At 46.7% G+C, this 18,633-nt stretch overlaps 1 protein-coding gene across 1 annotated transcript in view; it reads left to right on the forward strand.

Annotated features, from left to right (window-relative positions):
• The window catches only part of CCDC28B (coiled-coil domain containing 28B), a 78,756-nt gene extending 73,590 nt beyond the window's left edge, over window positions 1-5,166 (forward strand). The window contains exon 6 of the mRNA XM_075850487.1: window positions 4,744-5,166. Within this exon, the coding sequence (XP_075706602.1) occupies window positions 4,744-4,819 (76 nt within the window). The 3' untranslated portion in view covers window positions 4,820-5,166. The remainder of the gene's footprint in view (window positions 1-4,743) is intronic.
• The last annotated feature ends 13,467 nt before the right edge of the window (window positions 5,167-18,633 follow it).

An 18,633-nucleotide genomic window follows, 5' to 3' on the forward strand; every position in this document is an offset into this window, starting at 1 on the left:
ACCAATTTTTATTTATATTGCCTTCACATTTTCCACTCAGTGACATCCCTTAAATTACCAACTAGAAGACTCGTCTCATTCAAAAGCAAAGTGGTAGTTGCATATATTTTATTAGCATTGTATTTTTGGGTTGTTTTACTAACGGATTTATAACTTAAAGGGAAAGTGTCACCTATATTTTTTTTCATCATTAAAACCAGATCGTGAAACAATCTTTTTTTGTGATCTGTTTTTATTTTTTGATTATAGATTTTTTTATTATTTTTTCTGTACATGGTTATGGGAGCAGGCGTCTTGTCTGAGCTGCTGTTAACAGCCGGGTTCACACATAGCGTAAATACTGCATAATTTCCGCAACTGAAATTCCACAGCATTTACAGTAACAGTAAAGCATAAACGTTAATAAATTGACCTGCAGTGCGGAAATTGTATTCAATGGGGATGCAAAACCTGCAACAGAAAGTCAAGGTCCGGCCTCTTGGGATGACGTTTCATCCCTCTGTGACCGCTGCAGCCAATCACAGGCTGCAGCAGTCACATGGCCTGCAACGTCATCTTTGGAGGCCAGACTACGCACAGAAGAGAGGGAGTGTGTTAGCATAAACATTTTTGTTTGTTTTTTCAGACCTGCTTTCCGCAGCGGAAATTCCACCCGAAAAACACCGTGTATGGCACTTACAGTTAGAGGTGCAGTGAATGGCACTATTATATTTAGAGGTGTTGAGAATTTTATCTTCGTTTATAGGTGCAGAAATGTTTTACAAGTGAGAAGCTGAAGACATCTGAGCGGAAAACTGCAGAAATGGGTCGTGGCCAGGAGAAGTCATCATAGAGGTCTGGACCGGATGGAGAAGAAAAGAAAAAAGAACTAGAATTTGAGATGTCACCAGTGAGTCACTTAATGTAAATGTTAATTCTGCCTCTAATCAGTAATGTAGACACTGTATGATCTGCAGCGAGTTCATGGGTGGTTTGATTTTGATATGATTTTTTGGCACTATATACAAGGGGGGGGAGCAGGGTGGCACTATATACAATGGGGGAGCAGGGTGGCACTATATACAAGGGGGAGCAGGGTGGCACTATATACAAGGGGGGAAACAGGGTGGCACTATATACACAGGGGGGACTGTGTGGCACTATACACAAGGGGGAGCTGTGTGGCACTATATACAAGGGGCTTTGTGGCACTACTAAGGGGGGGCTGTGAGGCACTATCTATTAGAGGGACTGTATGGCACTATTTACAAGGGGGGTGGCTGTGGCGCTATCTACAGGGGGCTGTGTGTGCCACAATCTACAGGGGTCTGTGTGTGGCACTATCTACTAAGGGGGTCTGTGTGGCAAGGGAGGCTGGTGGCGCTATATACAGGGGGCTTTATGGCACTATCTACAAGGGGGAGGTGGTGGGCGCTATCTACAAGTGGGGTGTGACACTGTCTACAGGGGGGCTGTATAGCACTGTCTACAGAGGGGCTGTATGGCACAATCTACAGGGCGCACTATCTATAAGGGTGGCTGCATGTGGCACCTGGGGAGGCCCCAGTCAAAAGTTTGCTATGGGGCCCAGTCTTTCCTAGTTACGCCCCTGGTGCTGCGGGTGCCAGGTCGGATTCGCTGCATAATTTTTACGCAGCGTATCCGACTTGTGGGAACCTTGCCTGAGAGATTGGCTTTACAGCAGCCACATGGACCATAGGAACCTATGAACAGGAGGAAATTATTGACTTCTATGGGAGAGTTTTGTAGGCATGCTCCATGACCTGTGCAGAGGTCATTGTGCAGGAAGGGATAGGAGGGGAGCCGTGTCCATCACCTATTGCCTATAGAAGACTGACTAAGGGCTGAGCATTTCATTGAATTCAGTCTTCTACTGCTTGTCTGTATGTTCATTACCCTGCACATAAACCAATCACGTTCTCCGAATATTCACAGCGCAACCAATCTGAAAGTTTACAGTGCTTGGGAATAAGTGACTGGGGCAGAAGAGGATTGAGGCGCAGCCTTATATAGTGGAGCGAGCGGGTTCCCCAGCAGCATTTAAAAAAACAGGATCCTGACCTGTCCACAGAGTATTTCAGGAGATGAGCGTTCGGATCTTGTGCGGGGTGGTGACTTGCCAATCATGTGAAGGTGTTATTGAGGACAGGAGTGGAGGAGAGGTAACAGACTGAGAGCTACGTAATGGTAAGATCCAAGGACCACCTCGACGCGCGTTTCGCTTCCTTCGTCAGGACGAAGGAAGCGAAACGCGTGTCGAGGTGGTCCTTGGATCGGAGTGTGTTTCCCATCATGTCCACTTTGGGTAAATGACTATCTACTTAGATACCTAGATTGTTTGTAGAACTTGATACATTGCATTATTTTGAGTCATATTTTGCCATTATTTTAGACATTGGATCCTGTGGCTACTTACTCATATGTCTCATGCTATTTACTTGCTACATCATATGGTAATTTCCATAGGACGTGATACACATTCCCTTCTGGGGTGTTTTTAGTTTTTTGTATTTTAGATGTATGTTTTTTGTGGGTAACTTCTCCCGTATGGGGTAATAAAGATTTACATATTTTATTTTTGCCTACGTGGTGTTATTTGTTACATCAGGTATATTTTTGGTTTTCTGATATACTATGTCATACCTGATGGTTTGACTTATGCTTCAAGTACAATTTCTGTTGATATTTTTGCCAATATTGACTGATATTTGGAACTGTTCGTAATTCCCCCCACCTTGACTAAAGCCCCAGTTCCAGCTGCAGAAAAACAGCCCCAAAAGCATAATTCTGCCTCCACCATGCTTCACTGTGAGTATGGTGTTCCTTTGTTGATGTGCAGTGTTGGCTTTGCGCCAAACATACCTTTTGGAATTATTGCCAAAAAGTTCAACCTTGGTTTCAATAGACCATAACACGTTTTCCCACATGCTTTTGGCAGACTTGATGTAGGTCTTTGCAAAACATAGCCGGGTTTGGATGTTTTTCTTTGTTATTAAAGACTTCTGTCTTGCCACCTTACCCCACAGCCCAGACATATGCAGAATACAGGAGATTGTTGTCACATACAGGGCCTGCTCCAGGTTTATATGGGCCCTTGGGCTACAGACTTAGTAGGCCCCTTTGCGGGAAAACTTACGGCGGCAATAAAATGGCAGAAAACGTCACTTAGTGCCCCCCATAAAGACGTTAGGCCCTGTTTATGTCCCCATATAGAAGATAGGCCCACAATTTGTACCCCCATAAATTTTGTGCCCTCTGTAGATAGTGCAACACAGCCCCCCTCCCAGGTAGTGCCACACAGCCCCCCTCCCAGGTAGTGCCACACAGTCCCCCTCCCTGGTAGTGCCACAGAGCCCCACCTCCAAGGTAGTGCCACACAGCCCTCCCTCCCAGGTAATGCCACACAGCCCCTTCCTCCCAGGTGGTGCCACACAGCCCCTTCCAGGTAGTGCCACACAGCCCCCACCTCCCGGGTAGTGCCACACAGCCCCCTTCCCAGGTAGTGCCACACAGCCCCCTCCCAGGTAGTGTCACACAGCCCCCTTCCCTGGTAGTGCCACACAGCCACCCTCCCTGTAGGTAGCGTCTTTGGGGTTCCCTCTAGTAGTGGAATCCCCAGCCAGAGAATTGTTGACGCTCTGGGTGGGGATTCCGCTTCAGTAGAAGCCCCTGACGTCACTGTCCATATATGGACAGTGTTGTCAGGGGCAACCCCAGAGCCATAGTCCCGGGCAGAGAACTACTAGTACTCTGCCAGGGACTCTTGCTCTGCTCCTGACATCACTGTCCATATATGGATAGTGATGTCCGGAGCTGAGCTGAAGTCCCGGGCTAGTAAAGGCTTTGCTCTGGTACTCCGGCTCTGGGGAAGCCCCTTACAACACTGTCCATATATGGATAGTGATGTCAGCGGCAACCCCAGAGCCATAGTACCGGGCATAGCTCTACTAGCAGTCTGCCTGGGACACTGCTCTGCTCCTGACATCTCTATCCATATATGGACAGTGATGTCAGGGTCTTCCCCAGAGACGGAGTCCTGGAGCAGAGTCGCTTCTAGCTCTGCCTGGGACTCCTTCTCTCCTCCTGACATCACTGTCCATATATGACATGACATTAACTAAACAGTGCAAAGAATTACAGTTTGGCTTCATTCAGATGTCCATAACATATATATTTAGTGGCAACCCTGTACCAAAGAAAACTGTTGTAAAAAGTTTCCCTGCCTTGTCCTGATGGGATCCAAACCCATTCTTAATATAGAGCTCCCGACAAGTACTGCGTACTCTTACTCATACTGGGCCATGTTACAGCTGTCTGAATGGGGCCTTGCTTTGTTCCCCAGAAATAGTGCCACTCCATGAGCTGTGTCTGATATTGCAGCTCAGCCCCATTTTTTCGTAGCCTCATACAACCCCTTGAACGACGGAAAGAAAACTGCTTAAAGGGGTTGTCCAGGCAGGGGGTGGTTTTTCATACTGATGACCTCTCCACAGGATAAGTCATCAGTGTATGATCGATGGGGGACCGACACCTGGACCCCGGACTGATCAGCTGTTCCGGCTGCCTCCCTACACCAGAAGTTATGCAGTGGTCTGGACATCCCCTTTAAGGCTTCAAAGACAATGCAATGAATATGAGTTTGGGTGAAAAATAAAATGTGTAGGGCTGCAAACAATGTAAAAGGATGGATACTAACAGTGAAAAATCTATAATTTTTATACATCCTTAATTCGATATTCTTAGACAAAAGCTAAATCTAGCAGAAAACCAGGACGCAGCATCCTCTCCTAATGAAGATATGACAGAGAGTATTCACTAGGGAGGACTGGATATAAACTACAAGAAGTAGAATGCTAACAGACAAATGAAGATGCTAAAACGGAAGACTCACAATACTGGAGTCCACAAGTCCAAAAAGGTCCTCTTTGCTCTGTAAAGCCATAAAGGTGGAGAATGAGGAACAGGCAAAAACCTGCTGTCTCAGAGAAGATATAAGCACAATACAGGAAATGCATGGATTTACTTTCAACTAGATAAGCAATATAGAAAATTCTGCAATTTTAAGAGACTTTACATGTATAGAAATTGTTTTTTTTTAAGTTTACGAGGTAACAGTGTTTTAATATCTGCAATATACAGCAGCAATGTACTTATTACTTCCTAATAAAATAGATTAATACATAAAAAAAACACGTTGTTGAGTTATTTATTAAAGCCGTGTTCTTATATCCAAAGCACCTAGAACAGTAATCTCCAACTTGTGTCTCTCTAATGGAAATGCTGGGAATTGTAGTTTAAAGAGGCTCTGTCACCAGATTTTGCAACCCCTATCTGCTATTGCAGCAGATAGGCGCTGCAATTTAGATTACAGTAACGTTTTTATTTTTAAAAAACGAGCATTTTTGGCCAAGTTATGACCATTTTTGTATTTATGCAAATGAGGCTTGCAAAAGTCCAAGTGGGCGTGTTTAAAGTAAAAGTCCAACTGGGCGTGTATTATGTGCGTACATCGGGGCGTTTTTACTACTTTTACTAGCTGGGCGTTCTGACGAGAAGTATCATCCACTTCTCTTCAGAACGCCCAGCTTCTGGCAGTGCGAAGACACAGCGTGTTCTCGAGAGATCACGCTGTGACGTCACTCACTTCCTGCCCCAGGTCCTGCATCGTGTCGGCCACATCGGCACCAGAGGCTACAGTTGATTCTGCAGCAGCATCAGCGTTTGCAGGTAAGTAGCTACATCGACTTACCTGCAAACGCCGATGCTGCTGCAGAATCAACTGTAGCCTCTGGTGCCGATGTGTCCTCGCTCGTCCGACACGATGCAGGACCTGGGGCAGGAAGTGAGTGACGTCACAGCGTGATCTCTCGAGAACACGCTGTGTGTCTGCACTGCCAGAAGCTGGGCGTTCTGAAGAGAAGTGGATGATACTTCTCGTCAGAACGCCCAGCTAGTAAAAGTAGTAAAAACGCCCCGATGTACGCACATAATACACGCCCAGTTGGACTTTTACTTTAAACACGCCCACTTGGACTTTTGCAAGCCTCATTTGCATAAATACAAAAATGGTCATAACTTGGCCAAAAATGCTTGTTTTTTAAAAATAAAAACGTTACTGTAATCTACATTGCAGCGCCGATCTGCTGCAATAGTAGATAGGGGTTGCAAAATCTGGTGACAGAGCCTCTTTAACAATGTCTGGAAAGCCACAGATTTAAAGACTATGTTTTAAATAAAAATGTCTATCAGTGTGATTGGTGCAACTTTAAAAATCCTTTTTTTTTAAACTCGTTTTATTGAACAAAAAATATAATACAATTAGTTTATCAATAAAGAAATAATGGCATCACATCATGTGTATATATGCGGAATAGAATACAATAGAAAGATAAGAGACTAAGCATCCGGTCTGTCACGTTGGGTTCGTGGACCCACTGTACCGTACCACCTTGGCGGTATGGCAGGTGGCCAACAGGGCTCAGGAAACAGTCTATAGTTCGTATAGGGTACCTATGGCAGCTCGGACAGTAGCAAGGCAGGCTCAGCTGGGACTAGGCAACAGGCAGACGTCAGGCGTGGTGTAGCAGGACAGGCGTGGTATGCAGCACAGTACGACTACAGCTCAGCACGGCACTTGACCAGGATAGCACGAGATACAGGATACAGGTATGGGAAACACTGGGAACCAGAAGACACTAGGAGACCATTTGCATAGACAAACTAAGATACGTCAAACAACACTCAGGCATGGGAGGAAGGGGCTGGGACCTTCTTATAGCCCAGGGTGCTCTGGGAGCAATCAGCTCAATCTCCCACCTTCGTGCAATTTGGCTTCTTAAGTCTGGACTGAGTTCGCGAGCGCACCCTGGTGGTCAGTGTGGAACAGGATGGCCGTATGTGCAGACATCTCTGGAGAGAAGGGCGTCAACTGGATGGAAGGAGTTCGTGGTCAGCGACCACAGACGTTACACGGTCACACCGGAAGCAACACTCAATCCCACATAAGTATCAAATGCACAGCATAAATCAGGATGTTACAAATGATATATAATACATATTGTATTAAAAACGTAACTGAACATAGTGAAATTGAACTTCTGCACATGTGAGTTTTGTACTTAACATATCATCACATCTCGAGTACTAAGTAGAGGACTGGATATAGGACACAAAAGCAGCAATACATCTCTGTAACAGCCATGTACAGCAATGGGACCCCCCACTACCACATCCAAACACTGGACACTTCAGGAACCCTAAAGGTCAGAGGAAAGGCCCGCTCTCAGTGATCTTGGAGACAACAGGGCCAGAGAGGAAGTATTCCCAATTTCCAAAATTTTGTGGAATTTGTGGGGACAGCTTCCATGAGTATATACCATTTTCTCATATGGAATTGTTGTGTTTATCAATTGTATCCATTGGCCACAGGTAGGAGGCCTATCGCCCATCCACCTGATTGCAGTGGCTTTTCTGGCAAAAAATAATGATTCTCTAAGGAAGATCCTGGTATGATGTGGCCATATCGACTCATCTAGTAGACCCAGAAGACAAATCTCAGGGGTGAAAGGCACCAGGATACCCAGAAGAGATGACAACTTAGTTATTATATCCCCCCAGAATGAGTTAATATATGAGCATTCCCACACCATATGCCAGAAGTCAGCTTGTGGTTCCGAACACCTATGACATCTATTATGTAGGAGTCTTCCCATTTTATGGAGACGTGTTGGGGTTAGGTAGCATAAATCTAGAAAGTATAATTGAGTCATACGTTGTTAATTGAAGGAAAGACATAAATTGGAGATGCCAGTGCCTTCCCTGAGTCTTCCACAGATAAATTTGGAATAAGGGATTTCCAGCTATTCTCAGAGGCCAACTGTGTAGATTCCAATTTGTATCCCAAAAGATATGTATATAGTGCTGATATAATGCCCTTAGGGCCCTGTGTTACAAAAATTCCAATCAAGAGATAGTCAGAAATCGAGCATGATATAACCAAAAACTGGCTTCAGAGAGCATGTCTTAGTTGCAGATATCTGTAGAATGATGAGCGTTGTATGTGGTATAATTCCTGTATTTATGTAAAGGATCGAAGAGTCCCATCACTGTTCATATCCCCCAGAGTCTCACCACCATGTGAAGTCCAAAATATAGTATCCGTGAGTAGAGAGATATGTGAAAACATAGGGTTTCCCCAGAGAGGCATCGTGGGATGGAGACCGTGATAGTGAGATATTTCCCTAGCTGCCCTCCATACCTGAACAGCAAACTTGTGAAGTAGCAGTAAATGGTGAGGAAACAGGCCTGACTTCTCCAGGACCGGCCATATTGTGCTCCTCTCCAAATAGTGCGCTAAGTAGTATTCAACAGTACTGGAAGTAAGATGTCGAGTCCAGACATGAAGGAAGCGGAGTTGGCCAGCTAAGAAATATAGATAGAAGTCTGGAATGGCCATGCCCCCTTGGGTTTTCGGCCGTTATAAAATATTCACACTCAATTTGGAATTTCCCCATATAAAAGAAGTTAGCAGGGATTGTAATTTGGAGAAAAAGGATTTAGGAATGGGACCTGATGTTTGTTCGAGGAGGTATAATCCTTTCGGAAAGAAGTATAATTTTAATTAAGTTAATGCGTCCAGGAACGGACAGAGGTAAAGCACACCAAATCTTACATTTGGATTCAGTATACTCTAGCAGAGGGTAAATATTTTTTGCAGTACACTTATTAGTGCATTTAGTAATATAAACACCGAAATATTTAAAATCTTCAACCACTGGCAGGTTATAGCTCTCGGCTGGCCAGTCAGAGTCCCATAAGGGCATCAAAGCAGATTTGCCCCAGTTTATGTGGAGGCCCGAAAATGGAGCAAATGCATCCAAGAGATGGATAGCTCTACATAAGGACGTATCCGGGTCTGCCATAAATAGAATAAGATCATCTGCGTATAAGCCAACACGATCCTCTTTCTCCCCACAAGAAACCCCACGGAAAATAGTATCCTGTCGTAATCAGAGTGCCAGAGGTTCAATCGCCAATGCAAACAGCAATGGCGATAAGCGGTACCCCTGACGGGTACCCCTTCCTAAATTGAAAAATGAAGAGCATTGGCCATTAATTTAGAGGTTAGCTCTTGGTTTCTTATACAGAATGGATATCCACTTAATGAACTGAGGGCCAAAACCAAAGTTCTTAAGTACTGTAACTGAGTTAGGCCACTCTACTAAGTCAAAGGCCTTAGCTGCATCGAAGAAAGCCAAGCCCCACTTTTCACTATTGGCTCCACCCAACCGAGCTATGATCTGTACCCTGCGGATGTTTTTTGTAGTATTCTTACCTGGCATAAAGCCTGACTGATCAGAATAAATAATGCTGAGAATAGCAGAGTTAAGACGATTAGCCAGTATTTTGGTTAAAAATTTGTAATCTACGTTCAGTAGGAATATGGGCCTATACGAGCCACAATCCAAGGGGTTCTTATCAGGTTTCAGAAGCACTACAATGGTAGCCTCATATAGAGAGTCTGGGAGCTCATTTGAGCTAAGCCCCTCCTGGAAACATATTAAGGAGAATCGGTCCTATGTTCTCAAAGTATCTAGCATATACCTCCAGTTGGAAACCATCAGGTCCCGGGGATTTACCTCTAGCTAAGTCTAAAACAGCCAATTCTATTTCCGCCAGAGTGATATCCGAATCCAAAAGTTGTACATCTGTTTCCGATAATTGGGGAAAGGAGATCTCATTCAAATATGTGCCTAGTTCAACCTGAGATTTGGAGTATTGGGTGGAATAGAGTTGATCATAAAATTCTCTGAATCTATTTAGGATTAACTGATTATCCATGAGAACTTCCCCTTGGGTCAACAATATTTTAAGAATAGCTCTTGAGGCATTATTATGGTGCACTATATGGGCTAGAAATTTTCCTGCCTGATTACCCAACTCAAAGTAGGCCTGCTTAGAGAAGAATAGTTTCCGTTGCGCCTTGTCTTTCAGTAGCGTCAAGTATTGGTCACCTGAGCTCAACCATGCCTGTTTATTGGAATCACTGGGATCTAGTATAAATGTTTGCTCTTTAGTAGTACGATCTTGGGCCAACCTCTCTTCAAGTCTAGCCGAATCCTTTTTCATAAAGGAGATAAAGGATTTAAGGCATTCACGAAGATAAGCCTTACATTTTTCCCATACAATAAGAGAGTTGGCAGTACCAGCATTACAACCTATAAAAATGTGTAATTGGTCAGGTATCGTATCCTGATCCCGTATCAAGGTAGGCCAAAAGGGGTGTACTCTCCATCCCGATCTACTATTTGCACCTTGGTTTTGTAGTTATAAGCATAGGGGGGAATGATCTGATAATCCTCTAACAGCATATTGGACATCTGCTTACTGACACAGAGACCGACAGTGTGCCAAAAACATAGTCAATACATGACAAAGCTCCCCTCCCCGGTGTATAACAGGAGTATTTCCTCTCAGAAACATACCTACTCCTCCATAAGTTCACCCACCCCACTTCATCTAAGAATTTCCTCAATGCAGTGGATTCTGGAGGGGTAGCATTCACATTCTGCAACGCCTGTAACCTATCCATCACCTGGTCCAGTACCATGTTACAATCTTCCATACATAGCACCCGGGAATCAGGGAATTGAACCGAAAAGAGTGCAGCTAGATGTAGCATAGACATGCCTGATTCTGGGGTATGTGAAAACCTAGTATGACATATGGTGAGCAACTAATGTATGCGTGTGCAAAAATATATCGCCCATCAGGGTTGACAGAAAACCGTGTCACCTCCCATCTCAAACTCTTATGTATAAGAAGAGACACACCCCTGGAGTATGAAGTGTGAGTAGAATGTCTGGACCACTGTACCCAGGTTTTTTTTAAAGAAAACTGGCTCTATCCGGTGGTAGATGAGTCTCCTCTGTAGGCATACAATATGTGGCGAGAAGAATCTAATTTGGTATAGCACAGCAATTCTTTTCTCAGGCCTACCCATGCCCCCAGGGGCGTAACTAGGAAAGACTGGGCCCCATAGCAAACTCTTGACTGGGCCCCCAAGGTGCCACAAGCAGCCCCGCTTATAGATAATGTCCCCTGTAGAATGTGCCATACAGCCCCCCTGTAGACAGTGCTATACAGCTCCGCCTATAGACAGTGTCACACCCCACTTGTAGATAGCGCCCCACCTCCCCCTTGTAGATAGTGCCATACAGCCCCCATGTAGATATCGCCATAAAGCCCCCTGTATATAGCGCTATACAGCTTCCACTGTATATAGTGCCACACGGCCCCCTCCCTAGTATATAGTGCCACACGGCCCCCCTTAGTAGATAGTGCCGCACACATATCCCTTTAGATTGCGCCACATACAGCCCCCTGTAGATAGAGCCACAGCCCTCCCCTTATAAATAGTGCCATACAGCCCCCTAGTAGATAGTGCCACACAGCCCCCCTCCCTTAGTAGTGCCACACAGCCCCTTGTATATAGTGCCACACAGCTCCCCCATGTGTACAGTGCCACACAGCTCCCCCTTGTGTATAGTGCCACACAGCTCCCCCTTGTGTATAGTGCCACACAGCTCCCCCTTGTGTATAGTGCCACACAGCTCCCCCTTGTGTATAGTGCCACACAGCTCCCCCTTGTCTATAGTGCCACACAGCCCCCCCCTTTGTGTATAGTGCCACAAGGCAATGGTGCATCCGAGAAAGTTGTATCAGCCAGGGGGATGTTAATCAAACATGGAAAGTTGGGTTTGGAGGCAGGACTATGTGACTCTTTAATAAGTAATTAGCATATAGTGTGCGCCGTTTTAAAAGTGGAGTTTAAAGATTTTGCTGCAACTGAAAAAAACATACATTTGGAAATATTGTCAGGTCATGTATTACCGCATGATGGCGGTTCAAGTGGTTAAAACTACCAGACACGTTCCCATTAAATATACAATGAATTGAAAACAATTCCATCTGCCCTGCAATTTTGTCATTAGGAATATATTCTATATAATTACATCTCCAGAACCAAGCTCTGACATATACGGCTCCAGAATCAAGCTCAATACATATATACATCCCTAGAACCGAGCTCAGTATATAAATACAGCATCAGAACAAAGCTCAGTACATATATACAGCCCCAGAACCAAGCTCAGTACATAAATACAGCACCAGAACCGAGCTCAGTATATATATACAGTACCACAGCCAAGCTCAGTACATAAATACAGAACTAGAACCAAGCTCATACATATATACATCCCCAGAACCAAGCTCAGTACATAAATACAGCACTAGAACCAAGCTCAGTACATAAATACAACACTAGAAAAAAGATCAGTACATATATATATCTCCAGAACCAAGCTCAGTACATAAATACAGCACAAGAACCAAGCTCAGTACATAGATACATCCCCAGAACAAAGCTCAGTACATAAATACAGTAACAGAACCAAGTTCATTACATAAATACAGCCCCAGAACCAAGCACAGTACATAAATACAGCCCCAGAACCAAGCTTAGTACATATATACATCTCCAGAACCAAGCTCAGTACATAAATACAGCACCAGAACAAAGCTCAGTACATAAATACAGTACCAGAACCAAGCTCGGTACATATATACATCCCCAGAACCAAGTTCATACATATATACAGCACCAGAACAAAGCTCACTACTTAAATACACCATCAGAACCAAGCTCAGTACAAATATACAGCCCCAGAACCAAGCTCAGTAAATATATACAACACCAGAACAATTTAGTGCAACCCCTGCCGTATAGGTTTGTACGGTGTAAAACTACAGCTCCCAGCATGGCCCGAACATTAATAAGAATATTCTGGGAGATGCTGTTTCACAAAAAAAATCTTACCACACATCATCTCGCTGCAGATCATACAGTGACTACATTACTGATTAGAGGCAGAATAAACATTTACACTAAGTGTCTCACCGGTGATGTCTCAGATTCTAGTTCTTTTCTTCTCCCTCCGGTCCAGACCTCTATAATGGATTTCTTCCGGCTATGACCCATTTCTGCAGTTTTCCACACAGATGTCTTCACTCCTCACTTTTAAAACATTTCTGCACCTATAAATGAAGTTAAAATTCTCAACACCTCTAAATATAATAAAGCACCATACACTGCACCACTAACTATAAAAGTGCCATACACTGTGTCCCTGATTATAATAGTACCATACACTGCACCTCTAATTATAATAGCGCCATACACTGTGTCCCTGATTATAATAGTACCATACACTGTGTTCCCCACACACATACACACACACACGCACACACACACACACACACACACACACACACCATGCCCCCTGTAGATAGTGACCCCCATAGAGCCCCTGTAGATAGTGCCCCACATACAGCCCTCTGTAGATAGTGCCCCACAGGTAACCCACCTATGTATATAGTGTCCCACATATAGCCCACCCCTATAGATAGTGCCCTACAAATAGCTCCCCTATAGATAGTACTCTACATATAGCCCACCCATGTATATAGTGTCCCACATATAGCTCCCCCTGTATATAGTGCCCCACATATAGACCCCCCTGTATATAGTGCCCCACATCCCCACATATAGACTCCCCCTGTAGATAGTGCCCCACATATAGACCCCACATATATACCCCCCCTGTATATAGTGCCCCACATACAGCCCCCCTGTATATAGTGCCCCACATATAGACCCCCTGTAGATAGTGCCTGACATCCCCACATATAGACCCCCCTGTATATAGTGGCCCACATCCCCACATATAGACCCCCTGTAGATAGTGCCCCACATATAGAACCTCCTGTATACAGTGGCCCACATCCCCACATATAGACTCCCCCTGTAGATAATGCCACTCACAATTTTATTAGAAAAAAAACTAAAATCTTTACATACTCACATGATCCCATTCCCGCGCCGTCCAGTTGCAATGCAGATCTGCTCTCTTCTGAGCAGGTCTGCTGGAATGACTTGCCCCATCAATCAGTACCTTTCAAGCAAGGAAGCGGCGTGATGACGTCATCGCGCCACTAGCATAGTTGAAAGGCGCTGATTGGCGGTGCAAGTCATTTTGCCCCGCCAATCAGCGTCATTGTAATCACTGAATGGTCGGAACATGCCCAGCCATTCAGCGCTAATGCCTTTATTTGTACCTGTGTGCTATAGACGCAGGTACAATTACTGCAAGAGGGGGTGGCTGTCGCTAGTAACAGGGCACCCTCCGGTGCTAGCGACGCCCCCAAGCATGAGTCGCCCGGCCCATATATGTTAGAGGCTCGGCGACGTGGGCCCGTAGTAGCGTTACTACAGCTGTAGCAGCCATAACAGCTGCTAGCGATGCCACCGGAGGGGGTGTGTCGGCTAGCGGCACAGGCCCCCTCAAGCAACGGGGCTGCGTAGCAGCCGCTACGGCTACTACCGCGGTAGTTAGGCCACTGCATGCCCCTAATATTCCAGCTTACAAATTTGAAGGTAGCCAACTGTCACGTAAGGTGCGTGGACACACTGGGCCATACCGCCTTAACGGTATGGCAGCCGGTCAACAGGACACAGGTCAAAGTCTATAGTTCGTATAGGTGTACCTGTGGTAGCTTCAGACAGTAGCAAGGCAGGCTCGGATGGGACTTTGGCAGCAGGCGGACACCAGGCGTGGTGTAACAGGACAGGCGTGGTACGCAGCACAGCACGATTCCAACTCAATACGGCACTTGACCAGGATAGCACGGGATACAGATTACAGGTAGCAGGAACAGGAAACACTGGGAACTGGAAGACACTTAGAAGACCATTTGCAGAGACAAACTAGGGTAATGACAACAAAGCTCAGGCAATGCAGGAAGGGGCTGGGCCCTTCTTATAGTCCAGGGTGCTCATGGGCTAATTTGGCACTTTAAATCAGGTGCGCGCGCTGTCCCTTTAAGAGCGGGCATGAGCGTGCGTGCGTACCCTACGGCAGAGCCGGCGTCAGCACCCGGCAAACCCAGGCAAGTGCCGGGGCCCACTCCACTTGGGGGGGGCCCACTCTGACGCTGACGCCGTTAAGGCATCACTGGGCATAGGGGTCTGGAGGTGTTGGGGAAGGGAGGGGTAGGGGGGCTTAAGCTGAATTCTTGCACGAGGGCCCATGAGCCTTTAGCTACGCCACTCCCAGGCAGAATATTAGTAGTGCTCTGCCCGGGACTATGGATCTGGGGTTGCCCCTGACAACACTGTCCATATATAGACAGTGAAATCAGGAACTGTGTGGCACTACCTGGGAGGAGGGGGCTGTATGGCACTACCTGGGAGGGGGGGCTGTGTGGCACTATCTACAGAGGGCACTAAATTTATGGGGGTACAAACTGGGGGTCTAACTTCTATATGGGGGCACATAGTGACTATTTTTGGCATTTTACTGCTACTGTGAGTTCCCCCGTAAAGGGGCCCACTAAGTCTGTGTCGCCCAAGGGCCAACTTAAACCTGGAGCCGGCCCTGCCCTATGGGACCCGGCCGAGGAAAGCGGAAGTGAGCGCTGGCATCTCCTGGGGAGAAGATGCGTGGCAGCGCTCACTGATCCATGACTGCAGCTGTCAGGAGGTGAGTAAACCAGACAGCCCGCGGCCATGGGCATTACACCATCCAAGCGTAAAGACGTTATACTTATCAGGACCAGGAGGGCCACGCACACCCCCACATCTACATATCTTAGCAGGTGCATGGAAAAATATTATCCATAGTCTAGCAGGAGAATTTGCCCAAATGTCCTCAAACAGTTTCAGAGAATTACGAGTGCGCAACAGCATATCACATGTGCAGTGGAATGCAGAACCATCAAACAGTATAACCATTGAATAAAAAGATAACATATAACTCAAAAGAGTAGTAAGTGGCGAGTTACATGGGTTAGTTGTGAGACGAAGAAGAAAGGTGTCGGTTGTCTCACAAGGAAAGTACAATTCTCTCGTGACTAATAGTAACTGGTAGAATACAAAAATAGTATACATATATATAGTAGTAGCTGTGTCTCTACACCTCGGTTAACTTATTTAGTATTGAGAAATATATACTAGCAATATACACTCAAGCGCTAACTGTCCAAGAGTGTGTCGCAGCCTAGAAACAAATAGCACAATATGCGCAGTAGTGATAATCATAGGAATTACAGTCACATTCATTGTAGAATCACGGCTGCAGCACTTCTGTAATAGTATAGATTCCTTAACATGAATAGCATCAACAGGAGTATTGCGGAATCATTGATCAGGTAGTACAATTGCTAGTTATCTATTATACTTTACAAATGTAACATATCAAATTTTCAAACTTCAATATGATTATAACCAATCATCTCTCAAGGAAACCATCCATCCTGAGATTAAGAAGATATACCTAGAACAAAAACAGGTTAGATTGTAAGGTGTAGGACACCTAGAAGTGTAGATATGAAACATGTCAAAGCAGAAGTGCAAAGGTATGTTACCAGTTCATCACACTCCATTATTAGGACGACTTGCGATCCAATCCTCCGCTTCAGCAGGATCCTGAAAAAACAGAGCCTTATATCCACCACTCTGAGACGTGCAGGGTAAGCCTTGGAGTATGGTACATTAGCTTCACGTAATTTCCTCCTGGCAGATACAAAAGTCGCTCTCCTCTTCCGTAATTCTGCAGAGAAATCTGGGAATATTAGTCTGGACGCATTCTCAAAATGGATCTCCTGCTTCCGTCTAGCCGATTGTATGACAAGGTCACGATCAGTGGCGTAACTACCGCCGTAGCAGCAGTAGCGGCTGCTACGGGGCCCGCGGCATGAGGGGGCCCGTGTCGCCCGCCGGCACGGGCCCCCACCATGGCCGGAGGCTCCGCTAGCAGCCGCTATGGCTGCTACAGCGGGACGCCACTGAACAGTACGGCAGAGCAGGGAGGTATCTCCCTGCTCTGCCATTAAGCAAAAGACATGTATCCCCTATCCACAGGATAGGGGATACATGTATGATCACTGGCAGCGATAGGGAGAACGGGGGACTGAAAGTCCCCTGAAGTTCTCCATCACAAACCTCGGACATCCGGGGTCTGTGTCGGCAGCTCCGTAGAAATGAATGGAGCGCCGGTCCCGCTTGTGCACATGCGTGACCAGCGCTCCATTCATTTCTACAGAGCTGCGCAGACGCCGGAAGTCAGAGGTTAGTCATGGAGAACTTCAGGGGGACTTTCGGTCCCCCGTTCTCCCTATCGCTGCCAGCGATCACACATGTCTCCCCTATCCTGTGGATAGGGGATACATGTATTTTATTATGACACACTGTAGGTCGCATTTTTTTGGGAGGGGGGGACGCTGTATGGCGTTCCCTACAGGGGGGGGGGCTGTATGGCGTTCCCTACAGGGGGGGGGGGGCTGTATGGCGTTCCCTACAGGGGGGGGGGCTGTATGGCGTTCCCTACAGGGGGGGCTGTATGGCGTTCCCTACAGGGGGGGCTGTATGGCGTTCCCTACAGGGGGGGGCTGTATGGCGTTCCCTACAGGGGGGGCTGTATGGCGTTCCCTACAGGGGGGGCTGTATGGCGTTCTCTACAGACCCCCCTGTAGGGAACGCCATACAGACTCCCTGTAGGTAACGCCAGACAGCCCCCTCTGTAGGGAACGACATACAGCCCCCCCCTGTAGGGAACGCCATACAGCCCCCCCCTGTAGGGAACGCCATACAGCCCCCCCTGTAGGGAACGCCATACAGCCCCCCCTGTAGGGAACGCCATACAGCCCCCCCGTAGATAACGCCATACAGCCCCCCCGTAGATAACGCCATACAGTCCCCCCTCTAGATAACGCCATACAGCCCCCTCTGTAGATAGCGCCATACAGTTCCCCCTGTAGATAGCGCCTTTCAGTCCCCCTGTAGATAGCGCCATACAGCCCCCCCCTGTAGATAGCGTCATACAGCCCTCCCCCTGTAGGGAACGCCATACAGCCCCCCCTGTAGGGAACGCCATACAGTCGTCCCCCCCGTAGATAACGCCATACAGTCCCCCCGTAGATAACGCCATACAGTCCCCCCGTAGATAACCCCATACAGTCCCCCCGTAGATAACCCCATACAGTCCCCCCGTAGATAACCCCATACAGTCCCCCCGTAGATAACGCCATACAGTCCCCCCGTAGATAACGCCATACAGCCCCCTCTGTAGATATCTACAAAGGGCTGTATGGCGTTATCTACAGGGGGGCTGTATGGCGTTATCTACAGGGGGGCTGTATGGCGTTATCTACAGGGGGGCTGTATGGCGTTATCTACAGGGGGGCTGTATGGCGTTATCTACAGGGGGGCTGTATGGCGTTATCTACAGGGGGGCTGTATGGCGTTATCAAAAGGGGGGATTTGTAAAAAAGGCACTATCTACAAGGGGGGGGGGGGGTTGTGTGACACCCAGGGGAGGGGGGGCCCCAGTCAAAAGTTTGCTATGGGGCCCAGTCTTTCCTAGTTACGCCCCTGGTCACGATCTTTCCAGTTGAGCATCATGGCCAGCAACGGTCGGGGTGGAGCTCCAGGTGGAGGACTCTGGGCTGGTACCCGATGTGCCCTTTCCACCGCAAATGCTGAGAAGGAAGCCTCCGGAAAAGTGTTTTTAAGCC

This window comes from Rhinoderma darwinii, chromosome 2 (assembly GCF_050947455.1).
Source record: "Rhinoderma darwinii isolate aRhiDar2 chromosome 2, aRhiDar2.hap1, whole genome shotgun sequence".
In the NCBI taxonomy this organism is placed as follows: domain Eukaryota; kingdom Metazoa; phylum Chordata; class Amphibia; order Anura; family Rhinodermatidae; genus Rhinoderma; species Rhinoderma darwinii.